Source organism: Dermacentor silvarum, chromosome 3, assembly GCF_013339745.2.
Source record: "Dermacentor silvarum isolate Dsil-2018 chromosome 3, BIME_Dsil_1.4, whole genome shotgun sequence".
Taxonomy (NCBI): Eukaryota; Metazoa; Arthropoda; class Arachnida; order Ixodida; family Ixodidae; genus Dermacentor; species Dermacentor silvarum.
Genome location: NC_051156.1, coordinates 187,744,575 through 187,771,635, shown reverse-complemented (window position 1 = coordinate 187,771,635; position 27,061 = coordinate 187,744,575). Strand labels below are relative to the sequence as shown.

At 42.8% G+C, this 27,061-nt stretch overlaps 2 protein-coding genes across 4 annotated transcripts in view; one reads left to right on the top strand and one right to left on the bottom strand.

The window, feature by feature from the left end:
* LOC119446270 (peroxisome biogenesis factor 2) overlaps positions 1-27,061 on the top strand; it is a 71,319-nt gene that overhangs the window by 6,137 nt on the left and 38,121 nt on the right. Inside the window, exons 5-9 of one of the 3 annotated variants that reach the window (XM_049664042.1) lie at positions 1,520-1,672; positions 8,463-8,510; positions 14,667-14,873; positions 17,574-17,711; positions 20,042-20,213. In XM_049664042.1, the coding sequence (XP_049519999.1) occupies positions 1,520-1,672; positions 8,463-8,510; positions 14,667-14,873; positions 17,574-17,711; positions 20,042-20,209 (714 nt within the window). In that variant the 3' untranslated portion in view covers positions 20,210-20,213. Of the gene's footprint in view, positions 1-1,519; positions 1,673-8,462; positions 8,511-14,666; positions 14,874-17,573; positions 17,712-20,041; positions 25,189-27,061 lie in introns of those variants that run through there. The other 2 variants (XM_049664041.1, XM_049664043.1) reach the window with 2 other exon arrangements.
* LOC119446271 (uncharacterized) overlaps positions 19,065-27,061 on the bottom strand; it is an 80,639-nt gene continuing 72,642 nt past the window's right edge. Inside the window, exons 6-8 of the mRNA XM_037710657.2 lie at positions 23,747-23,831; positions 21,971-22,029; positions 19,065-20,192 (exon numbers count right to left, since the gene is read on the bottom strand). Coding sequence (XP_037566585.1) covers positions 20,173-20,192; positions 21,971-22,029; positions 23,747-23,831 — 164 coding nt within the window. The 3' untranslated portion in view covers positions 19,065-20,172. The remainder of the gene's footprint in view (positions 20,193-21,970; positions 22,030-23,746; positions 23,832-27,061) is intronic.

Here is a 27,061-nt window from a genome sequence, read left to right as displayed (position 1 = left end):
ATCGAACGAGCTTTACAACCTGGAACCATTACATACACAATGAGAAATCACCTTCAAGTTCAACAAAACACAGAAAAACTAACACGTACCAGCTGAAGACTCAAACCATGACTGAAATGATGCAGCATACCATGACAACTGCGTAGCGTGACAACGGCTCGAGGCAAGTCGTTATCCATTAAAAGCAGTTGATGAAGTTTGCTACACATCAGACAACCGAGAAATGCACAGCTCGTTTTTGCAATTAGCTGACGTGCAGGTTCATTCTTTTCTTGTCGCCTGCTATGCAGCCCCCTATGGCCGCGTAAGAGCTGCTTCTCAAGCTGGCTGTTTAATATCAAATTTCAACAGCACGCGGCGCACTGTATTTGTAAAAAAAAAAAAAATAATATTGTCCGAGCAGTCTGTAGAAAAGGAGAAGCACTCAGCAAAGGCCTGTTATGGAGAGCGTGAGCAGCGGAGGCAGAGAGCACAGCGGCGTGCAGCGCGCACTGAGAATGAGTGGGTTTGCGGCATCATTAAGGGAACTAAGCAAATGAATTGCCAAGTGTCAGAGACGGCTCTGCTGTATATCTTACTGCATGGTCTATGACTAAGCAAGGTATACTGGTCAATTTTTGCCACTTACCGGGCATTTAGTGTACACATTCTAACCAGCCCCGACCACCAACATGAAATATCTGCCTTATTTTCTGAGACTTAGTTGTTTTTTATTCTTTTGTTGCAAAAGCAGTAGCAAATAGAACCATCTGCCTGCTTCTGTCACCATAATGGCAAACACTAAAGATTTTAAATTGCCTTTTAGAGAACATTTTAGTAATTACTATAAATTTCTTGTACGCATTTGTTTGCTGTTCATAAATGGGTAAATTGTGGCCTACTCGAATGTAACTAGAAGATACACATGAAACCTATACAGCTTCTCAGAAAGAAAGCTTCGTGGTAGAAGAAAAATTTGCCCTTTCTGAGAAACCGGTATGGGTTTCCTTTTTATCTTCATGCTACGTTCAGATGGATGACAATTTTCTCTTTCGGCCTCGCTCTGTGATCTGCTAGCCTCCAGGTTAGCTGAGATGGTTGAGTGACGACCCCAAAAAGGGGGGCATTGCTCCTGGGTTTGATCTCCAGAGCAGGACTGAATGTTTCTTCAGCTGCGAAGGTTTCTTTCTGAGAAACCCGTAGAGTTTCCTTTGTATCTTCGTGTTACGTTCAGGTGGATGACAATTTTCCCTTTTATGAACCTTCTTCCACATTGCAGGATTCCACAGAACTGATTTGCTATATTGTTTGCTGTTGTATCAACAATTCAGCATTGTAGCTTAATCCTTCCCCTAATTTGCTCTGTATCTTGAAGGTGCCAAATTTAAGTGGCAGTTTTCATACGAGACCAGCTGCAATGGTGCTTGTACATAGCTTAAAAAATGATGTTCTAACACGTATATACTGTATAAAAAATGCCTTGGATACCTTAAATAATTGGATGTGCCATTTATTCTGTTCCCTTCTTGTCATTGCGTAGGTGGAACATGGAATTCGTCACATAGAAACAGCTGTCCGCATGGCTTCTGTTATCAACTTTGTCTTGTTTCTGGTTCGAGGGAGCTACTGCTCACTAAGCAACAGGATTGTCGGTGTTGTCAATGGCCACGCTACACGACCTCTGTTGCGTGAGGTAAGCCACATCATGAGTGAAATTCTACGTGTAGCCATATGGGGCAGCCACATAAAACTCACCGAAAATCATATGCTACAAAAATTATGAGCAGACACGTCAGTAGCTGCCGTTATTTGCACCTAACGGAATGCTTGTATGCACTGTGCTATCAAGCAACACCACATGCTCCACGTCATAGGGAAACAAAAATTGGTAGTCTTGTGTTACTTTTGCAGGTGAAGCTAGTATAAGCACAACTAGACTTATCCACCGATTCGTTCCCTTAACTTGTATGAACACTGCGCAATTTCCAGGAAACAGCTTCAAGCTCCTGCAAATATCAGGCGGACTCATGCGTCGGACCCCCTTAACACTTTTCAAACTCCTTCTCCTGCCACCTCCAAGCTTCTGCAGATACTGTCACTCGAGTACATTTCTGAACGCTGGCTTGATCTTTAGAACATACAATAATAGCACCGTGGATGCTGTTGCTTGGATACTTTTCTGAATGCTGAAGTCACACTTTGTGACGAAACTGCTACGGCTCCGCCAAGCATGGAGGACACTAAGCTTTCTGTATTTCTTCCATGTCGACAATACAGACCAGTAATGGGACTCTTCCTTGGCATGCCACTTGTGGTTCTCTGGCACCAGTGACCTTGAAAGCACATCCTCTTCCAATAAATACTTTTAAAACTAACATTTATGAACTCTGAGAGAAGCTTTTGTTGTACAGGTTGCTGCAGGTATCTGAGAACAAACACCGGTGTGAAGCAATGCATCACTCTTCTTTTAGAAAAAACAGCGTATTTGAACCGCATTTGATATAAAGGTCACCAACTTCCTCTCTCTGAATGATGGTTAGTTACATTTAATAAACCTACAATCAGCTTTGATAATGACCTCAATTTGCCTTCGAAAGCGTCTACAGTCCTTAATAAAGTGTTCCTTGTGAAGGTTGGCCATCGTGCCCACAACGGCCATCTTCACAGAGTCTTTGTGTCTTTGGTGTTGTGAGGCACCTAGTTGGACTCCCTTTCAACAATGCCACATACATATTATAGTCCACCTGGTTTGGGTTCGGAGAGTTAGAGGGCTGCATGTTCGGAGTGATGTGGTTGTGAAAATTTTCAGACAGCCACTTTTGCATAATTGAAGTCGCATGCACCGGCACAGAATCTTTTGGAATATGTATGATCGCCCCTGGCTGACTTGTTCAGTCCAACACTTTACCATCGACTCTTGCACTTCAACATACGCAGCAGCGTTGACCAGGGGCGCAATCTTGTACGCGTTCCAAAATGGAACGGAGGCCGTCCGTTCCATCAAGTCGCACATGATTGGTCAATTTGAACCGTGACGATCAAATTGACCAATCGTGTGCGGCTCGATGGAACGGACCGCCTCCGTTCCATTTTTGAACACGTACAAGATCGCGCCCCTGGATGCGTTGAAGGAAGAAATGAAGCAGGATGACATGACCGTCACTGCTCACAGTATCCAAGACACTGACAGACTGATGGAAGCTTAGCGTGCATGACAGTGGGAACATGTGTAGGACCGCTTGCAAACCCACCTGCCACATTTAGAAACATTGCTTTCTCTGAATCGCTGTGATTGGTGGTACAGAGTTTAGTACAAAAATTACTATGGAGTAGTCTGGCACTAGTGTCAATTGGAGCTGAAAACATGGCAGTCCAGCCAGCATGGGAATAATGGTTAGTATACATGAATTTGCCTAAACTTCATTCTTCTGACTTCAAACGGCTTTGTGACTTTGCAAATTGTTGACCTTCAACAAAACATTCCGTTATAACTGCAACAATTTGCGATAGCTCTGCATGTGCGCACAGTCTTATTGCCTTCTATGGTTAGAAATATAGAATCTCTTCGTAATTCAGATCGATTAAGGCAGATTAAGTGTAATAAATAAAGCCACAAGGACCTTTGAAGCCTCAATTACGAAGATCAGACAAATCGAAGTAGTCCTAACCATCATTCCCACGGTAGCTGTACAATAGAAGCGCCAGAGTTCCCTCTAGTAAATTTAGTAGGCTATGGCTGCTTATTCCGCGCATAAATCTTGAGGCCGCCATCTTGATGCATATACTGCATGGGTGATGTACAAGCACCATTGAAGTGAGCCTAAATGTATTAGACAGATGCCTGCAATTCACAAGCAGTTACGGCATGATGACTGTACTTATATACCTGCCACACCCTGCATGCTTTAACATGTAGAGCATATGAACTACGTGTGTAAAGCTTCATCTCAAGATCCCTACATGTTCTATTCCGCTAAAAATTTTAAAGTTATTTTGCTACTTGAAAGATTGTTTTTGGAGCTTCAGTGGCACTTTGTGAATTTATTGTGATTACACTAATTGCTCCACAACATTGAGTATTATGGGGTTTGTGTATCCAAGAACACTCTATATTCCTACAAATTGTCAACCTGATACATTTGATAGTTCTTTTATAGCAAGTGTTTTAAGTTCCTGGCAGGCTGCAAGGTGCTTTGCAGTTAGTTCAATTTGATAGAATCTTGTAGCTCTCTTGTTTGTCCTACAACTTTCAAATTTCGTCAGCTCATTTTTTGAAGGCATATACTAATACTACTCTGTTGTATGAAGTTTCTTCCCAACACACCCAGTTTTGTTGTGGCACACCTACACAGCCGTGCAACCAATTACTGAAACTGACATCATTTCCCACAATGCACACATACTTCAGCTCCACACTTGTAGCTTAGCCCACGCATCACCCTTATCACTCTGCACATTGCCTCCAGTTGTCAGCATGCTGTGATGTTGACTTCGTCAGACAGGTGTGGATTTGTGGTTATGTGGCTGGGTTTACGCATCTCTCATCGACACCTCTCTCATTTACGCTTCTCTTGTTTACACTTGTGCTTCGAGCTGCTCATTGTCAAGCATAGAATGTAGCGTTGAACTAATCGTGATGCTAGGTTAAGGAATACATCTGCAGTAGAATTATTTGGCTGGTAATGGCGGTTACCAGTACTAAAGGAACATTTCGACAACTTCAGTGCAGATGCCCAAAGCAACGACAGATGTTGTGTGAGGTAGATAGCATAGTGGCACAGCCTATATGGGCATACAAACATGTCGGGAGCTAAACTGAACCAGAATAGTTGCTGCTATAAAGGTGCGCCAGAATGCTTTTGCCGTAACATTGAAATGTGCTGTCACAGCAATGTAAACAAAGCTTGTATAGCTGCAGCTGTTCAATTCTTAACGCTGTTAGTGTAATTATATTTCTATTGTTTGCCTTCCATGTATCAACATTAATCAGTGCACAACTGCACTAAAGTATTTGTCACCTAAACGGCCCCTCACAAGGTTTGGACATTGTAAATGGAGAACTGTGGTGTGTGAATTACCTACATGATGAATCGAGCCCATCACCTCCTTTGATTATTTTCGCTCATTACATAGCGAGAGTCTTGACTCTGGCAGCCTTGATGCCTTTATATAGCATACAAGTGCTTATTGGCAGAAGAACAATAAGGTTTAGCATGCTTATTGACAGATTTTGGGCTGTTGGGTTCACATATGCTATATGTAAGGGGTGTGCGAATGTTCGAAACTGTCAAATAATGAATTGAGTATTGTCCTATTTGATTCGTTCTCGAATTTAATAGTCACCATTTGCAAACGCGAATAGTTTTCGAACATTTCACATTGCCAGCTGTGCACGATCAAACATGAAACTGAAGCAAGAAGGATGCAAATTTCACCCCTGCCTCAGTGGACATCAAGAACGGGAGGTTATGCAGTGCGTGCTGTGTCGCTCTGGGAGCCAGTCATTTTTCAGCTAAACCACAATTATTCGCCCTCAAATTTCACTCAGACATGACATTCGGCCATGGTTATTCTGTGCTACTATTTATTGAAGCTGGAACTGTGGGATTAACTCTTGGGATTAAATTTGAATTACTCTCGATTGTAACATTATTTGATATTATTGACGCACCATCTGCAGCGGCCATTCTAAATAGAGAAATATTGCATTTTTCACTCTGCCTTTGCTGCAGTCAATGCGCATTTCTCAAAAATAAGCACTGATGCTAATGGACTGACATGATTGCCTTTTAACCCTTTTGGTGCCAAAGACGAGTCTCACTTGTCCATGCGTTTCCTCCGAAATATGCTAGGGATGAGTCTCACTCATTCAGGGATTTCCTCTCATCTACTCAGTGCCACGGACAAGTGGCAGTCATATTTATCATTTTGGTGTGAATTCTGCGCTATTAAATGGCACTAGCTTCCCAGGGGTAAACAATTTTTTTAGGGTTCGGTTGGCAGAAACGAAGCAGAAGTCTGGCTTCCCTGGGTTCTAAGAATGGCAGCACAAAGTGAGGCAGCTGCAGTAACGACAAACGTCTTTTCAGTGCCACAATTGTGGTGTTTTTGACATTTCTTCACCTCAAGTAAACAATTCATCAGCAGCAGCAGCCTATTTTTACGTCCACTGCAGGATGAACGACTCTCCCTGCGATCTCCAATTACCCTTGTCTTGCGCTAGCTTATTCCTACTTACGCCTGCAAATTTCCTAATTTTATCACTCCACCTAATTTTCTGCCATCCTCGACTGCACTTCCCTTTCTTTGGCACCCATTCTGTAACTCTATAATGGTCCACATGTTATCTCCCCTACGCATTACATGGCCTACCCAGCTCCATTTGTTTCTCTTAATGACAGTAAACATCTAAAATAAGTGAAGTAAACAATTATAGCTGGTAAACTCTAGTGTTTGGAGGTGCAACTGAGTACTATTAACAATTGAAGAAAGATTTAGAGCCTCTGGCGACCTTTTTCGCCTGGATGCAGCTCAAGGAAAATGCTCTGCTGCCGGCGCCTCAGCGATTCTGTTACCATGCCACGTCAGCTATAACTCGTCGCATGGAGGATAACAAAAGTACCCTTCTCGTCTGTTTCAATCAATAGTTGCGCTTTTATAGACTGTTTCTTTGGCCTTGCCTGTCTGCAATTCAGAAGCATGAAAATACAATTGACAGTAAAGGACAACAGAAAAGAACAAATGATCGGCTGATATTCCGATAATGAAAGCTGTTCACAATGAATCGGCCATAAAAAATCCAGGAAAAATTTCTGTAGCTTTCCGGAAAAAAGTTGTCGCGAAAAGGGTTGAACCTTCATTCTGCTGATTCACGACCACACCTGCTCCGAATAATCCTGCTTATTTGTTTATAATGCTGCATTCGAGCTTTTGACAAGGTGTACTTTATAATGGGCAGGATAAAGACAGAAACTTGCTAATGTAGCAAACAACTGGGATGTCAACATTGTTTGACATTAATGTTTAAAAGGAATGTTCATTTTTCAAAAACTATTTAGTATTATTGAATATTCGATATGATTCGATTTGTATTCAATTTTTTCTCAAAAATTTCTATTCGCACACCCCTAATACTATGTGATGCCTGTGACTGACTGGATGTTTTGCACTGGCCACCATGGCCCGTGAGTGGTGTTTGCAAACACTGCAATCCCAGGGATAGGTTTAGTACACATGCACAAATACCCAAGAAGTGGACAGGGGCCCAGGTGTCATGGTAGCACAATTGGTAGTGCATTGCATGCATGTGTAGAGGTTGCAGGTTCAGCTCCCATCGGCAGCAAAGTTGTATTTTCTTCCACCTTCACTACCCTTTTTATTGTTATTTCTACATCAGATTTCTTAAAAACATATAAATTTCTTTACGCTTTCATTCACCTCATTATCTGATGTTACTGATAATAAATCGAGCCCCTTGGGGCCCTTGAATTTTCTCGCAGTTTTTCACAAAGTTTCATTTTACTGCTGCACATGTGGCCCCCATAAGTACAAGCAACATAGAATGCAAAACAGTACAGCTTGTTGTAGGGTGCTGTACAGCCTTTGTCGAAAGAAACTATGCCACTATGAGTGTGGCTACTTCTTGGCTGCGTTATGTAGTGCCCCTAGAAAGAAACCCCCTGTGCTAGAATTCTAAGCTGTGTAGGGGGAGCACAGGAGTCCTCTCTTTGTAAGAAGTTCTCATTAATAGGATGGACACTACATTGGGAGATAAGACAAAACGTTCCCATGATGTTCAACCTATCGGAGAATTCATATTGGCAGAATTTGTCTTAAAGGGAACCTACTGTGTTTTTTAAAGACTTTCTGTGCGCTGTCTGCTTATTTACAGAATTGGGTGTACACGTAGAACTGTGTGCGTATGTTGGAAATTACTGTATTGCCCTCTTACTGGCAGTGCCTTGCCACGCATTCTTGAAAGGGAACAATTGCATCAACCCAGATCGTAGCAAGAAGCTACAAGGGAAACTCTGCAAGGAAATCTGGGTGGATCACAGTTCCTCATTTTCATGAATCTCTAAACACTTTGTGGGCTTCTGCAGCACTGATTTGCCATATTAAATGTCCCTGAGCTTTGAATTGTCGATTAATTCGCCTTTACTCTGCGATCTGCTGGCCTCCTGGTTTGCTCAGATGGAAGCCCCAGAATGGCGCCAATCCCGGGTGCCGTCAGTTTTGCCCTTTCATGAACCTTCCTCCACCTTTCATGCTTTCACAGAACTGATTTGCCATGCCAAGCAATTTATAAGTATTGGAAGTGTGGTGACCACCACCTTTTTTTAACATGCCTGTTTTCACATAGTACAGCCATTTGTGCCCATTTCTGCCCAACCTTGCAAGTTTCGTTGCTCAACCTGGCATGAATAGTTTGAAGATTGTGCTTCTCAGTAATACTGACATGTAAACATGCTTGTTTCTTGCAGGTTCAGTTTGACTTCATGAACCGGGAGCTTCTGTGGCATGGCTTTGCGGTAAGCTAGAGATCACTGTTCCACTTTTCATGGTGTCCTAACACTTGTGATGTTGATAAGTATATAAGAAAACAACTTCACAGCCTCCTCGACCTCAAGTGCTTGTGTTGATATCAATGCTACAAAGATAGTCTGTTGCGATCCAGACTCTCCTGCTCTGGAAGGCTGTGGTGGTGCACCCATTTTTGCCCACACTGTGTGCTGTCCGGGTACTGCACCGAAGCCCTTCCATGTTGATCTTAAAGGGGTCCTGAACCACCCCTCGGGCTTGGTGAAAAAACATTGTCCGCGGATAGCGTACACTGCTGTGAACATTTCAGCCAAGTTTTGCAGTCGTGCACGGCATCTGGAGCTCACAAGTGGAGCGTGAAGTCACCTTTCTCTCAAACGCTCTCTTTTCAACAGTAGTCATCTTTCTCACTCTTTTCTGGACGTCTCATTTTGTCATAAAGCGTCCGGAAAACGCGGCTGCTATTGGCCAATAGCTGACGTCAATCAAGAAGATAGCCTGGTCAGACGACACGCACGCTTGCGGGCACCCTCTCACTCCCGGCAGATCCTGGTTAGACGCCTTGGCAGACTATTTGATAGCGCTTCAAAAATGTGCAAGTTGGATGTGGCTATTATCTATCGGTCAAGCTGGTGAAGGACAAAGCCGGTCCGCACCACTTAGCATGGTCAGACTGGAGCATTTGAGCGCAACCACGCACTCAAGCCCTGTTGTGCATAAAGCAAACGCTGCGCATACGCACTACAGTTGCATGTAGCTGCGGTTTGCTACGGAGCGCAGATACCGCGACCGCCGCGGGATGCCCCCACGAGTCCACTGGCTAAGCGTACTGCAGCTCACATCCTAGGCGTCATAATCGGAAGTAGTGGTGTCCACGTTAACATCTGAAATCAAATTTTAACTGCGCGCCACGGTGATGTTTAGAAGGTGGAGCCTTGTGGGCGCACCCCGCTCGGCTGTAGCCTTAGTAGCGCAAGGCATTAAAGAAGGAGTGGACGCACAGCAAAAGCCGTGTTTGATTGCCAATGGGCGCAGCCAAAACAGCTGGAGCTTCAAAATAAAGCGACAGCAGTGCCGCCACAATTTCAGTGTTTTCTGCATCACCCTTGTCGCTTGCCAAGGCGTCCGTTGGACCCACTTCCCCATTTTAGTACACTCTAGCTACAGGGCAGCAGCTAGACAATGATGAATTCATTGGCTGTTTAAGTCGCCAGGAACTGCCTATATCAAATCAGAGTACTATAATATATATTTAAATGACTGCTCAAGGCCTATTTGCGGAAGGGAGACAGGGCTAAGCATTACTAACTGTAGCCTCATCTGCATCACCGTGAGTTCTCATTATGCACCATCATCATCAGCACTGAGAATCTGTATATATGGCTCAAACCTAGGAGCAAGAAAGAATGTGCGCTTTTATTCTCGGCTGGGCAGGACACTATAGCTGCTGCTTCGCTCTTCGCAAATAAAAGTAGTGATGGCAGCACGTCATGTCAGCTGCCGGCATGTCATCCTACATTAACTATGGAAGCTTCTTATGTAAAGCTCTATAGTGAGTTAAATGTCTCTTTGATGCTAGCCTGTGGCTAAACCTAGTCCTTGACAAAAGACATCACCACCCTGGATTTTGGTTCTTGTCCTGAAAAGCAACTTCACCAAAAGTACCAGTTGCTACCTAATCTGCCACATGTGCAAGTGTTAGTGTAGAAATACATAGCACTGACACCTCTGCACATGGCAGGTTTCAACTCACCTGCCACTTTTGTGAGGTTTACTTGTTGCATCAGGAGCGGTGCTTTGCTGCTACTCTGTGAATTGTGCACATCAAAGTCCTCCCATGGTGCACTATTTCACATTCAATGAGGAAACAGCCAGAGATGGGGGGGTGCCACACATCAGAGCCGAGGGCACCATTCAAGTCACTACAGTTTATCATGAAGATGGAATTGTGCAGCCTTCTTTTTAACCAACCTGACGAAGCACTGAGCCGCACATTCAAAAACATATGTCGATTTGAAGCCCCTCTCGACTCTCTTGAGCACAGATAAGCGCCACCCCTCCAGTCAGGCAGATGCCGCTCTTCAGTAACGCTCCTAGGTGATTCCTACATTGAGTGGGCTGCTGAGCACGAGGTCACAGGATCGAATCCCGGCCACGGCGGCCGCATTTCGATGGGGGCGAAATGTGAAAACACCCGTGTACTTAGATTTAGGCGCATGTTAAAGAACCCCAGGTGGTCCAAATTTCCGGAGTCCCCCACTACGGCGTGCCTCATAATCAGATCGGGGTTTTGGCCATGTAAAGCCCCCATAATTTCATTTCATTTTTTTTTTAATTTCTACATTGAGGAGTTGCTTGAGAAACGCCGCTTTACTTCAGAGTCTTTGAGTATCGTGTTTACCTAGGTTCTAATATGCATTTTTTGATGGAAAATTTACAAAATAATGATATGCATGGTAGATTCAAGTATGAAACCAAAACTATAATAGTGATAAACTATCATCATTGGCATTTGGAGTTTCTCTAATCCAATCCAATCTTCACATAGCTGCAACTCTGGTAACGCCGTAGCTTTGCTTCCTAAGTTCGTAAGGCTGCCATGGTCTCCAAGTCATTTAAGAAATGCTTTATCTCAAATGCCGTAGAGTGCACCAAATGTAAGATGTCCTGTGCTGCTGATAGTGATAAGGAGGTTTTTGACAGTGATAATGAGTGATTCCGGGCCTGCTTTAGATCAGACGCAATAAATTTTCTTTGTCTAAGTGACAGCAAATCACCACCACTGTCACTATATTACTGTGAAAAACTGGTGAGTGAGCAATCAAGAGCATTGCATTTATAACTAGCTTGAAGTATAAAAATCTGGGTGTGTGTTACAGTTGAGGGCATTCCATGTTTTATTTCTTTCCATGGAAATCGGATCAGGGGGACATTACAATCAAGGGTGCGTTAAAATCGAGTAAGTATGGTACGTGCTGAAAGTACCTCGTGAAACCAGCTCAGGAATTTTCATTGAGTGTTATCAAAGCAGAGTGGCCACTTCAGTGAAGGGGTGGAGCTTTCTCCTCGAATTATTCAGGGGGCTTCAAGTTATTAATAAATGGGTGTGGCGAGTATTGGATGTATTCAGGTGGGAGCTGCAGTTTGATTTTCTGAAATCTGTAACATTATGCATGGCCAACCTTCCATCCGAACGTGGACTTGCGTCGTGTGGTACTTCTGTCAGTCAGCAGCTAGGCCAGTTAATGCTTAAGACCAAGGTGCCGTGCCAAGGCTGTCAGCAGAGTGGAGTTACAAGATGTGAGTGCACTGTGCTTCATTGGCACACAACAGGGAGTTACTACTCTATGGATAGCTTTAGGTGTGTGTGTGTGCTGACTGATAAGTACTATAAGAACAACTCAGGTAAAATTTAACAGTAACAATCTTATCGAAGCAAGAGCAGTGTGTGCAGTGTGCCCACATCATGTCCATCCTGTTGGAAAGCACATGTGTACATGGGATAAATGAAGCATCATAATAAAAATGATGGATTAAGTATTGAGATGAATGCATCCTGAGGGTTAGGTGAGAAGTGTTAAAGGATTTGATGAAAATAGAGACTTGCACTGGGATATCACAAGTCACTCAAAAACAGCACATACAAGACATGGACCAGCAAAACGACACAGAAGTGCTCGGGGACTGCCCCTTTCCAGGACCTCGCCTTTTTGCGCGGTTCTAGATAGACCTTAGCATGCAACAAGGACTGCTAGCACTGGTATGATGCTTTGCATTGTGGGAAACGGTAGCCGTGACTCCTTATATTTGTCGTTAGTTTCATGAAGCAGGCAATATTTGCTCAGTGGTCTGTATTAGTGCTTGTGCAGTTAAAAGCAGAAAAAGTGTAAGTGCGAACCTTAGTGAATGTGTCTGATGCCATCAGGCTGAGGACTACTCTTTCTAGCATTTTCTCATGGGTATTGACTGGCTTTGGGCAGAGTGTACCTTTCCTTTGGTAAAAAGTGAAATTTAGTTGCCTGATTATTTTCGCTGCATCAAAAAGTGTGCTCAACGGCGAACATTGTGTGAAGGCACCGTAAGAATAGAATAACGATTCCGGCCTCTTCCTGTCATCCATCATAATTATATGTTTGCACATGCCACTTTTATAGAACCAGTGTTTGAAATTTAGCTACACTTGCTCCAACTGTTCATTCACTCCAGCTCATGAAGCAAGAAACATATGAGAAAGGAAATGTCATTATCCGGTATGCCCAGATATTGTTGGTAATGCTTTGGGATACTTGGAACATGTTTAGCGGAACTTGTTCTTGGGCTAGAAGGGCTATGACATGGTTGTTCAACTGTTCCCAGTTTATCATTGTAACTAAGCATAGAAGAGCCAGACTCAAAAATTGGGCTCTCGGTGCACATGTTAACCAGAAATTTCGATTTGAAATCACTGCCTCTAAGCCCCTCTCACTCACAGTGGCCGCCATTTTAGCATGACCTGTGTGCAAGGCCACCATTGTGTGGTGCAGGGGTTCGTGTCCTATGCTCCAAAACGATGTGGCGCGTCGTGCCAGATTCTCCTTGTTCAGCACGCTCTGGCACCCAACAGCACAGCACAGGCGTTGCCATTGTATTGTACCCGCAATTCTTTCACTTCCATGATGGAAACAGCACAAACCAGAGAATGCCTTTAGAAACTACCATCTAAGGCTGATACGTACATGCAAAAACGAAACTGCATGTATACTGCGCACATTGACTATGCAGACAAACTTCATTTCATCACCCATCATTGCTGCTAGACTGCTGCACTGTTCCACTGCAACATACACACACACACAAAAATGCAAATTTCTGCCACAGTGAATGCGTCGAAGACCAACCCACAGACGTGATGTCACGGTAGGGTTAGGCAAAGAAAGCTTTGCTTTAAACCTGTGCCAGCATAAACAGATGTTGTGTTGCTCTTTAGCGTTTCATTAAAGGGCCACTCAGCAGATTAGGGCATTGTTTGCCAGCTTGCAGTGGGACCTGTATGGTTTAACCCTTTCAGACGCCACTTTATCCTATTGATTGAAAGCTTACTTTCACCACATTTCTTGCATCTTCAGAATCATAGAAAGTGTACAGCTGCAGAAAAGATTAAGAATTTTTTATTCTTTAGTGAGTTTTGTCAAGTTTATAGATTGTGGACTCCACGCTAAACATGAAATATGAGAACGTCAACTTGTGTTTTGAAAAGCTTGAAAAGCTCTTATCCAGCCACTTGAAAATTATGCCTGGTGCATGACATTGTGACTATCTCGGTGTACACAATGGTGTACACAGCGTCTGAAAGAGTTAAAAAGGAATGCATAATTTAGGCCCATAAATTTGGTGTCGACGGCCCCTTTACACCAATCGCCATAGCATTAACACAATGAATACAACGTACCCCTAACATGGCGGACACAACATAGTGTTCATTCTGTCACCTTTCTTGTGTTCGTCGTCTTAATGCTACGATTATTGCTTTAGGTTTGAAGCATGCTGTATGCCTAATGTTATGTGACAGCTGAAGAGGCATCGGCCCTGTCACTGCACTTGCCTTGACAACGGGGCACATCAGTGAAAACTTATGCTCCAGATCACCAGGCACAGGCTGTCCGTCCTGCTGTTCAGCGCACTTTTTTTTTTATGTGTGTACACGCTGTGACTTGCCAGTTGATGCAATTGCGTGTTGCCTCTGTGAAGTAGCAAGTGTATACAGGTCTTTTCTGCATTGCAGAAGCCATGGCTTTTGCTAAACAAAATTATTGCAGGTGAAAACGTTCTGCTCAGTCCATTTGTGCTTAGCATGAAGAACCTCAAAATATGCAGTCATGTTGTGCCACCACCTGCGTACAGCAGTGGGATGGCAAATAAAAAAATTTGTCATCCACCCAAACTGGATGTAACTGGAAAAACTTACGAAAAACTCATCCTGTAAGGGATACAAAATAGACTGATGACTTTTCTTTCTTCACATTCAAAGCACAGGCAAAAGACTTCTGCCGCAGTGTGGTTTAGTTTGTAGGTGCTCTTGGGTGCCTGACTTGGTATAGCATATAGATTCAGCTACTTCACTTTCTTCAGTACCTGATGTTGCTTTTCTCTGTCACACATTCTTGCAGGAGTTCATTGGCTTTCTTCTTCCTCTGGTCAACGTGTACCCTGCCAAGAACTTTGTGAGTCGGAAATTACTGCGTCGTAAGTTGCGTCCAACGAATCCAAGCGCGAGGACGCAGGGAGACATGGCTGAGTGTGGAATCTGCGGCAGCTGTCCCACGCAACCACATGAGATTGGTTGTAAGCACGTCTTCTGCTACTATTGCATTGCGGTAAGTTGCTCAGCTGGAATGTACAGGCTAGGTTGTAATATTCTGTACCACTGCTTGTGCCATTGCTGACGTTAATTGATGAAAATATGGATGAACATGCATGTGTAGCTTTTCCGGACCTATCCTTGTGTAATAGTATTTTCTCGTTTAGGATGGCTTGCTGCTCGAGTATGAAAATTTTAGAAACAGTGTAAGGATATGCTGAATGGGAAGAGAAAACAAGATGCTTCTTAAAAATGTGTGTGTGCCCATGTGCGTGCATGCAAGCATGCTTAAGCAGCTCTTTTTTCACCCATTGCTCTCACCAAAGATTGTGTTAGACTTTACTCTTTGAATCAAAAAGTGATCGTAAATGTCTTTTCTTGCAGGCTATGGGAAACTGATGTCAGTGCTGCAGTTCCATGAGAACATTGTAACATTAAATATAACAGAGAGTTTTAGTTATCCCCAAACTTATTACTGTTAACGGATTACCGGGTTACCAGAACCATGGACGGCAGTAGCAAAGCGGGTAGGGTAGCAAGATCTTGTGATGCTTTGTCAACAACATCACGTTTAGAAATTTTTTTTTGTTGCACGGATTTTCTCATTCAAGAAAAATCACAAAAGGACTGCATGTTAATGATTATGTCAGTATCAATGTTTTATACCAGTAGTAAAGTAGGATATGATAGGTCACTGCAGTATTCGTTTTGTGTGCTCTCTGGTTAAACTCTGCAACTCAAGATGCCATTACCAGCATTGTTCTTGTTGTACACTTACCCAGTAACTCACTATTCCACAAACACTAATACTTTCATGGACACGCTAAAGCTCTCTAGTAACTCAGGTTATTATGCTAATCGCTTTGAAGAAAGGCACTAGAGGACTTGGAATGCGCGCTTGTAGCATGAAGTGGCTCGTTGAACAACCGCAATAGCTAAGGCATCCTACTAATGAGCTTGGGGTTGCAGATTCTATTTCTGGCTTTGGCAGCTGCATTTCAGTCGCAGCAAAAACACCAAAAATCCACGGTTGACATTAGTCCTGCGCACTTTGTGTACTTCAGTTCGAGGCAGAAAGTGAAGACGACCATGGTCAAAATTAACCAACTGCTCTCAACTGTGTGTCCCTTGTAGCTTGGCTGTTTCCCTGGCACAGTAACGCTCGCCGTCCTCACAATCATGCCGCAAGAAATTCCCCCGTGGTGCTTTGGAACTGAAACTCTTCTTGCTTCCTGTGCGTGTTCGTTGCCTTGAGTGTTTTTGTGGCAACACAAACAATGCGCTGCTTGTCAGTCTCTGCTGTTCCAAGCTTGCTGCTACTTGTGTGCTGCCTCTAAAATTAATTCAATGTTAATGAAGGGCGTGTGTGTCCCACAAAAGGTGTGCGCTCAGGGCAAGCCTTAACCTCCTGAGACCCGAACGCAACTATGGGATATAATAATCACTCTTCAAGGTGGCTTTTATTGTCTGCTGTTATGCTGTGAACTTGAAAAACAATTTCTTAAATTTAAATACTATGGTTAAATACCAGAAACGTCTCCATGTACGTGAAAAAAATAACTATTTCCATCATCTCCTCATGTTTGCTATAGTAAACACGGCATTGCATTGCATTTTCACACAATCTCAGTGATTTCGAAACACACCTCAAGGTTCCTTTTGGCCGTGTGGGATGACACAGAGGTATAGATCAATTTAGTGTGAAATTTTTCTAAAGCGGATGGGGACAAGAATATGAGTAAACCACTTCTTTACAGTTACACTTGCACCGTACTTCATAACCAGAATGAATATTTTGCATAATCACTTCCGAGTGAATTTCGAAAAAAAGTTTAGGGCAGTGTGCAATATATTGTACAGGGATCTTAAGAGGTTAAAAGAATAAGTGCTAGTCCTCCCCCTCCCTCGATGTCGTGCCTGCAGTATTTTTACAAATTTTATAGTTCACGAGTTGGCAGATATTCTAGTCTTATATGAGATGCTTCAGTGTGAGCATACCTCATACAGTATTGGTGTTCTTAATTGAATAACAATAACAATCAATTTGGTAACGACCTGAGAGCTACATCTGGGCTCTGAAATTGTACAGGTGGAATCCAAGACCAGATTATATAAGAAATATTTACATTTGTTCCTATTTATTCCTTATCACCTGTCGTAGCCAAGTGGCCGACACTGTCAGTAACGAAAGCGTGATGCAAGCCAATGATGAACGGCAAAAAGAATAGAAAATGGAAATAACTGTTACATAATATGGTCCCTGGATTAATTTCTGCCCATCTGGGCTCTCCTAGTGTACACTGGGATAGTAGCGGCCATTCTCGTGCTGTGCCACCAGCCGCCTCTAGGAATCGGGTTAGCAACCTTGTGCTCCACAGCAAAAGGCAACAACCTTTTGAGCGTTGAGTGACTTTTACCTTGTCATTGCAATTGAGTGCCCACACAGGGCCGCCACGTACCATGCAGTGAAAACGAAATGAGAAGATGCAGACTTTAATTGTGCATATGGTACCAGCATAGTTACGAAGGTTTGCACGTTACGGTGCAAGCACTTTACCACCAACAATCAGCCACCTCAGTCATGATCGCTAATGTACATCGAGCATGAATAATAGTGACTTCTGCAACTCTTTGATGCAGCAGCAACATCAGAGGTGTAGTTATTTTTCCGACAGGATGCACCACACCTTACTTTATATTTTTTTTCTTCTTACAGAGCCAAGTCACAGCTGATGCAAAATACTCTTGTCCACTCTGCAATTGCCCCTCTATGGGGACTGGAGAACATCAGGAAAGCGGCACTTCCCTTCGGCACGAGCTGATGAAGCAGCAGTCCATTAAAACACAAATTCAGGCAAGCTTTTTTTTTTTATGAAGTCTTATTTATTCATGCTCTGCTTTTCTCACTCAAAAAACTCAAGATACACATGATTTGAAGTTGATCAACCTTGCTTTCTATACAGTGGCACATTGTCGCAGAGCGTTGTTGGAGCTTGGTCTTTTCTCTGAAGAAACATTGGCTTGCCAAAGGCAGTGTACAGGTCTGATTTGGCTTTTTTGAGGTTTGGTAAAGAAAGCAGACCAGTTTCGAAACCAAATAGAAGCCATCACAAACATTATAGCATGATCACTTAGTGATTACTGATGTCTAAGTCATGCTTTGTTTTTTAGAGGCAATTGTGGGCAGAGCACTAACCCTGCACGTGGTCACCAAGGTCTATATATACTACTTTATCTTGCCAATTTGATTTAGTGCAGGAGGAACTTTAGGTCTCATCAGCCAAACAGGAGCGTGAATTGGCTGTGCATCTCGAGAACAAAAAGCCCACTTATTCAAATCCTGCTACTGCCTCATGTTACACTCAGCCATCCTTTTGCACAGCAAGATTACGGGGAGACAGTAGGTGAGCTCTTCTTCGGGTTTAACCTGAAAGAGAGCTCACCCATCGTCTCATGCTAATCCTCTGGTGAGAGATGCCAGCCAGTAGAGGAATGCAGTAGAGGAAGTAGAGGACTCCTGCACTGAGTCATTCTTTTGCACAGGAGGATTAGTAGGTCACCTATTGTCTTCCACTAAATCCTCTGGTGAGCAAGGCTTACCAGTAAGAGGGTTCCCCTATTTTTCACTATTATTAGTAGTCCCCTGCAAGATGGTGCCAGGTAGACCAAATGACAGTTTACTCATGATTTGACATAAATTAGTTTGGCATTGTTGAGATAGCTGCCAGAGTAATTTGTGACACATAAAGCATGAACTGCAATGTGCTGTACAGTGTAAACAGTGGCTAAGCATGCAAAAAAGTTCACATCTTTCCCTCATTCTGACAAGAATGCTGCAACGAACTCACTCTCTCCGTTTTGCAGCTGTACGGTTGTGCTGTAATTGCTGTAAAATGTTTGCGTTTCAGTATGTTGATCACAACCAGCACACAAAGCGCTTTCTGCTCATAAGAGTATAAAATAGAATTTAAAAAAAATTATGCATTGCCCCTGTTGTTTTCCCCAGCCATCACAACCAACAATACTTCTTTACTGACATGGAAACTGTGTAAACATCTTTCCTGTGTCAGGCATAAGTAGAAAGGCTAGCACGTTCAGTGATTCGCCTTTCCCATTCTTCTGGGCTGGAATAATGCAGTGATTCACACAGATGTACAAACATTTTTTTTTTTTTTTACAGCGCTATTTTTTAAACGATAGCTTGTGATGCATAATGGGTTCAAATTTAGGAACTTGATCCATAACAATAAGTTTTCCTGTTGAAATTTTAATCTCAATTGAACACCTTTATGAAGGGCATGTGTGCTTTAGCCCCTATGGGCGTCTCAAAACATTTGGGTGTTCTGTTTAAATTGACGTCGACCAGTCCTGACAAATTGATACATGAACAGCAACAAATGCCTTTTGTTGCTGTTCATGTATCATTATTACATGAACATGTAAGTGCGATGTATAATCATTCTGTAGCCGGTTTCTAAGCATAGATTAGTCCCAAGTGTGGTGTTTTGGAGTCTGAATGCTCTTACAAATGCAGGTGAACCTGCAATAGTGCAGTTTCGAAATTGTTTGCATTTCAATTTTGATCATTGTACGATGTTAGCACACAACAAAAACGATAATCAAATGAAGTGCTATAGAATAATAAAACAGATTAGAAGACAAAAACAGTGATGAGAGTTTCAAAGAAACTTGCTGTTGGCTAGTTGCTTCGTTTTGTTATGTAAGGAAGTAGCGGACCAGAGGCTGACCTCTGGAGCACTGCTTCCTTTCTTAGATTTTTTTCTTCTTCTTCTACATTATTTTTATTTGCATTCTCTGTCTCTTCAGGTGGAAACTGCATATAGACTTATTTGTTATTCGGCACCATGTCCATTATAATTCTCACTCTTGTCTTTGTCTGTTCACCGCTGTACATTTGCACAGTGTCTCATGAGCCAGCCTCAAAAAGAATATTTCTGTGGGTTCTGTTCCTGTTTTGCTATAACCCTTTTTGCCTTTTCCTGTTACTGGAAGTGATCTCGTACGACCAATAGCACCAGCACAGACAGGATCATACGCTGACACTAGTAGGAATGAGGTGTAATCGAACGAAAAGAATCACCGAATTATCCCAGCCCTGGTGTAAATTCTTACAGGCTTCGCAGTACTGACATCACAATTCATTGCCTCTGGTCTCTCATGCAGGTTGACACTGCTCTGAGCGTTGGTGTTGAGGCAATATCTTGGACAGCAAAAGGACGCCACACTGCTTTCCACACGCTATGTACACTATGTACAGATGGATTCCAAGATGTTTTCCTTGGGAGCGCTGGTCATCACCGCTTCAGTGGCCGTTCTGCAAAGAAAGAATGATACAGTGAGCTGGCTCCAAATGTGAATGTGCTGCTTTGAATGTAGAGCACGTACATTAACTGCTAATGATCTTTCAGCAACATATTACGTATACGATGAGTAGTTCATTGTAACAATACTTATCGCTATATGTATGTGGAGTGGGCTCAGCAGCTTTTACTTGATATTTCTTTCTTGCCCACCCTGCTCGCTGAGGATTTATACACTGTGATAAGGTACATTCCAGTTAAATTATTTTACTTCTTTTTTAATGTGTGTATGCAACATTCAAGGTTTTAGGTATACTCGCAGACAACTTTCCATGGCATTGAAGGGAAAGCTACAAAAGCAAAAATCTTCCAGAAGAAGTGCTCTTGAAAAGAGTCCCACATTCTCATCCACGTTAGTTTAAGCTGGAGAAGAGAAAACATTCACATCTTATTTACAATAGCAATACAACACAAAATTTACTACTGAGTGCTGAATTTAACTTATATTTTCCTGCTTGTCTCTTCTGCATTTGGGTAAATGCTAAGTCATGGCATGTAGAAGCTACGCTGATTCAGTAATCTGCTCCAAGAAAGCAAAAGCATTGTCAAACACTGCTGGACGACTTGGCTTTCCCTTCACTGGTACAGAAAGTTGTCCACAGGTATAGTGTGCTAACTTTTGTGCTTGTTGTGTACGATTGCGATTGTGCATAGATTAAGAGCAGATAACAGTGCACTCAAAAAGTTTATAGTCAGCTGAGACAAATACTGAAACTGCCAGAAAGAACAAAAGCTGGGCTCTCGTATTCACTTATTTTAGTTGTCCTGTCTAGAACTAGCTCTCGCTTACTACAAATGCCGATGCCAGCATGACTGTTTGAATAGACAAGCTGCAGAGAGCGGGACATCACAAAGACGTGACAGTGCTGCCATTACATTTCATGCAGGAGAATAAAAGCTTTGGTTCTCTATTGGCATGCAGTTTTCTTGGCAGTAGTGATTAATAGACATGGTCAAGTTTCCAAGAGCTGCTTTGCAAAGATAATTGTTTGAAGGAGCAAACATGCATGTAGCTTTGTGTATGGTCTGGCCCCGCCACAAGTTTGACGACTGCAGTGTTACCATGCCGATGTTGGTATAGTAACAGTGACTGAAGGTTCACTGTAATCTGGGGCAGCTACTCTTTGCTCTTCTCTTTACATTTAGTTTCATTTTTTAAAAATCGGCTTAAGTCAAGGAAGGCCATGAAACTGGGAGGGTGTGAAAGGGATACCGGTAAAGGTACTGTTTTAGTTATGGTCTCCAGTTTTAGGATCTTTCACGCTTTTATTGTCTTCAGGCATGCATCTATTAGTTTATGGCTCAGCGTGGTGTGTGTTCAGTTCCTCAGTGCAATGGGTACATTTTAGAGCCCACTGCTCAAAAACAAATATCAAAATTTGTTTTTGTGTTCCTTAGAACTCTTTGTGCATGTGTTTTTGAATGCAACATAATTATCCTTTATTAAGAGAAAAACTAGCTCCGAGGAAATGTTCATAAATTCTGTGACATCATGAATTGGTGGGGCTGAAATACTAAAGGTGGCATCACCGCCCATCTTTCATTCTTGCCTTCTTTCTGGAGCATCAAGCCTCAACTCACGTTGAGACTAACGCATTTGTATGTCTTAAAGTCTAATGTACAAATGAAATAAATTTCTTATTAACATCCCTTTAATAGCAACATAAAAAAAATATAATGGTTTGGTCTTCTGCCTTCTTTTGTAACGCACCGCAACACCAGGCATACTTACTGCGATCAAAGCTTTTTTCTGTTGAGATCTTGCATTCCACGGAGCCTTGCTTGCAAGTACTATAAAAACAAAAACAAAAAAACACACTTAAGCAATCTGGGTCACACTCGCTGGCATGTGCACTCTGAGTGATGTGTCTGAGATATTGAGATATCAATATCTTCAGAATTTGAGTTAATTTGTTTATACCTGTAACAAGTTTCGGGGACAACAAAGCAGGGAATTTAGGCTGGATTCGCAAGACTTTGCTTACATGTACTGTATTAACGCAAATTTAAGTGCCCCATACTGTCCTATCTCATCTAGGCACGGTTTTAATGCGAAGCATTCTTTGCCTCATTCTTAGCACTTTGCGGTAGGTAGGTAGGTTCCTGTCCCACCTCGTTTTAAGAAAAATGAAATAATGTGTGATCGATGTGGGAATTTAAACTCTGCCATCGAGCACAGCAGTCAGGCGTTCTAACCATTAAGCCACGATCGCACGCATTATTCTAGCTATCCAAAGCCAGCCAGTTCTTTGAAACACTCGGCGGGTGCCCCCTGTGCCACTTTGTTGTCTTCTTTCCTTGTGACAGTTCGCGCTTTGAGTTGCCACATTAGACTGCACTATCTTTGGGACTGGCCCACTTTGCCCTGTACTTTCTTCGTAGCAGCTTGCGCTACGTAGAAACTGTGCGACGTACAGACCTCATGATCGCCCAGGTTAATCAAGTGTTAACATTTCTTTGCCGAAAGTACAAACGCCATCGGCGTTTCAACATACACCGAAATAGCCACATGTGCATACAATTGTATAACACGTAGTCACGGACGACATCGCAATCTGTGTTTCTCTCGTTACGTTCATCCACTACCCATGTAGAACCCAACAATCGCCATGTCGTAGGCTCGCACCGAACGGCCGTCATACGATCTTCTACTACGGGGTTGCCATCTTGCTGCTGTTGTCGCACACACGTATGCTCATGGCCCGCACAAACTCAATTTACAGGAACACACTGGTCTACATGGTATCTTTTTGCCGGATCCCAAACAATGCTAGATAGCCAGGTACCTGCAAAATGCTATGCACAACATAGATTCCCACATTGCGTGGAATCTGCGCAATTTCTTTAGATACCCTGCACCACTTTCATGTTGAACAAATTGGGACAAATGGCACAACTTTGTGTTAGTGGCGTCAGTACACTTTATGATTGGTTAGCACGTGAGCTGTCTTATCTATGTTGTTTTCATTTGACATGAGCTATCTACAGCTTTCTATGTGTCTGCCTACCACAGAGGGCACCTATGTAGGAGGTCCTTTGCAGATTCGGTTGCTCCTATTTGCAGCTTGTGCGTGGCCACTTTCAATGCTCTTTTCGTATGAAACAATTCTAGTGTACAAAAACGGAGAGGATATAACTTGAGCAGCAAGAACTGCCCCTTTAAGACAAGTAATGGACCACATTACTTTACCTAAGTATTCCGCAAGTGAATTTTGAAGGCAGCTCTTATGAAATAAGTCAGTCACATTCATTATCTTGATGAACAAAATTTTACATTTGCTCACAAGAAGCTAAAACACCTGAGAACTCACTGAATATACACATGCATAGGAAGCTGAAAAGTGCCTTAGAATGGGATGAAATTAAATATTCAGTATGGCTGTTATTGCAAGGCACATTGTATTGTGCTTCTGGTGAACTTATGTTACATAGAACATGCAACCTTTTAGAAGTAAACACACAGTGTCACTGATGTATTCATGGTGCGGCTTCAATGACACTGCCTTACCATCCAGTGATGTATGGCTTCTGCTTGAACTCTTCCATGCTCTTGTATTGCTCTTTGGTTAGGATGCAGCCACCAGGAAGGAATACTGCATGAAAAGAGGGACAAAAATTGAAACATTGAGCAGGCTCCACAGTGTACTTCGTTCGATCCCTAATTCTGAGCAATGTGAAGAAAGCAATTTCAGAGGCAATACAGGAATAGAACCAGCTTCCAGACAATGCTGCTACCATAACTCATAATGATAATTTTTTTCTCTTCCCTGTGATAATGTGGACACCGGTTATTGTGTTGTTTTTTTTTTCAATATGTATTTACTGTTTCATGTGTAATTTTGCATAAATTTCGTATACTGGCTATGAATGTTTGTCATCTGTGCTGCTTTATGTTCTATGCTACCTCCTTCGCCTATGTAATGCCTTGTGGTGATGTAGGTAAAGCGTAAATAACTAAATAAGTGAAGATCTCCAGAAATTGCACATCTGATACCGATGTCACACGGGCACTTTCAAACACAGTTGAGCCCAATAGGAATTTAATTTCTCAACACCAATTGCCTCCTTTGCACAAGTTACGAAAGGGAGCCAATCACGATCAAGAAATTCAATCCTGATCGGGCTGGATCACATTTGAAAGTGCTCCGTGTGACCACGATAGTATATTGTTGCATCTGTACCTGTAACTGTTTCCACAGTATTATGTCGAACATGTATATTGTGCGTTCAGCAACCAACCACTGGAGCTGCATTTACATTGCAAAAGATGGAACTAAAAGAAAATGTCAGTACGTATGTGTTTGAACATGTTTTAGTGATTCCGAATCTACATGCAGTGAAAACTCACAACTGTGGATCAGTGGCCCTGACGGTCTGTTGTTGAGGATGAAGTTGGGAGTTCAGTGCCTAGCCGTGGTGGGGGGACCACTATCTGGTGGGAGCAAAATGCACCCCCCCCCCCCCACCCCTGGTGCTTGTATTTAGGTGGATGATAAATGAGCCGAAGTTGTCAATATGAATCCAAAGCCATCTATTATGGTGTCTCTTATACATAGGCTACTGTGTTGTTTTAGAGACCCAGAACAAGTTCAAACAAGTTCACACTGTAAAAAAAAAAAAGCACCTTCCAAGGTACTGTTAAAAAATAAAGTAGGCTTCTCATCGCAGTTGATTGCCAGGTGTGGCATTTTGCTGTTGAGCTTATGTTGGTGTGGTCAATTCCCACCGTTGCAATTTTTACCTGAGGAGTGTCCACAATTTTATACCATTTAGTTGTGCTCGTATGCAGCATGGTAACTTGTTCAAATTAAGGAATGAGTTTTGTTGTATTTGTGTGTGTGCAAGGGTTTGTGTGAGCATACGTAAACACGTACATACAGTAGACTTCCAATAATGTGGCTCTGGTTATTTCGATCTCAACCGAAGGTCCTGGGACCTGCCGTGGTGGCTTAGGGGTGTTGCGTTGCTAAGCAAAGCGGTCGTGGGATCAAATCCCGGGCGCGGCGGCTGCGTTTCGATGGGGGTGAAATGCAAAGACGCCCGTGTCCTGTGCATTGGGGGCACGTTAACGATCTTCTGGTAGTGAAAAATTAATCCGGATTTCCCCCACTACGGCGTGCCTCATAATCAAATCGTGGTTTTGGCATGTAAAGGTTCTGCGTGGCGCCAATGCGTTTCTGTGGGCCCAAAATTACGTTATTTCAATCCCGAAATTGGCCTTCACTGCAAACTTGACTGGTCAGTAGCCTCACCCCAATATTGATGCCAATGGTGGCTGGGTATGTGCCAAATGTGTAGGTGCTGCTCTTCAGTGACATCAAAAGTACTACTTTATAATTTCTCCAGTGTGGAGAAGAATTAAAGCCACGTCATATATATTCGGATGATCTTGTCTGAACATATATATATTATGACACACACCACGCGCAGTCTTAGCGACGGCCCCACTTATAGCGCAGAGTGCCCAAAGGGAGAGAGAGAGAAACAACTTTATTGAAATTATGCCCAAAGGAAAGAGCAAGAGATGAGCCCTGCTACAGTACACCCTGCAGACATGACATGTTTCGGCAGTGGCAGTAGAGTGCATCACTACATTGCTTCGTTGCTAATTGCGTTAACTTTACCAGCCATCTTGAGATGGTTTCTGGCTTTAATAAACGAGAATAAGGAAAACCGAGGGGCTCAATTGTTGTTAATCACAACCATGTAATGCCGACAGACAATGAAGCCAAGGAAAGCATAGGAGATGTTAGCTGTGGCTGAAATTAAAATGTAGAAAATAATGAGGAAAAGGGGGGGGGGGAAACGAAAGTGGACGAAAAGATAACATGCCGCTGGTGGGTTCAAACCCACAACCTCCACGTTACGTGTGCGTTGCACGACCAGTTATACTACGGCAATGGCTATCAATCCGGCCACTATCTTGGGCTTTTACATGTACTAGATCTAGCCTTGCGAGTGTTAGCCAGTGCCACTCAAGGCTACGGCAGGTAGATGTGGAACAACCTGTTTGCCCGATAGTGTCACATAGTACGCAAACTTAGGAGCATGCACGTGGCTTGTTAACCCACTTATGCTACCTAATGGCATCAAGACTGCCAGATGCGAGCCACTCGCATTAAAATGCTCATTTTACATGCTAAAGGCAGTGGCAACAGTGTCACCTTACATGTTTTTGGCACTCCTGAGACTTGCATGCAAAGCAGGACGAAATGGCGAAGTGGTTAGGTGTAGGCTACTATTCCATTCATGATAGTTTCGGAGTCGTTCTAATAATATGGAATATTAAACATAGTGGACCACATGGAGGACGACATGTTGTATGTATACAGTAATAAAAAAAAAGAACCGTTTGAGATTGACAGTGATGGACATTAAGTGTCAATAAACTTACATTGTGTGAAGGTAGACTCTACAGGTTTCACCTTATTTGTGACTGCCAGAATCGGAAACCTGCCATGATATTTTTTTATATAAAATTTGGTGCACAATTAGTTTAAGTGCACATTGTTCTGTACTGCGAACCCACAAAAACTGGGTGCACATTTAATTTGGAGTCGTACTAAAATTTGGCTGAGGGTGCGTTAGAACTGGCCTCTTATTTTAATTCAGCCCACTGGATAATTAGGTCAACAATTTTGTCGGCCCCATCAATAGCAAATTAATGGAAGTGAACCGTATATAGTATCAGCCTTGTTATGATAGTGGGGCCACATTAAGATAGCATTATGTATTGTGCTTTTTGGGGCTTGTTTTGTTGGTCCAGCTGCCTTGCAAAGGGTTCGTCAACCGAGTCATGCTGTCCATAACAGCTTTTTAGCTG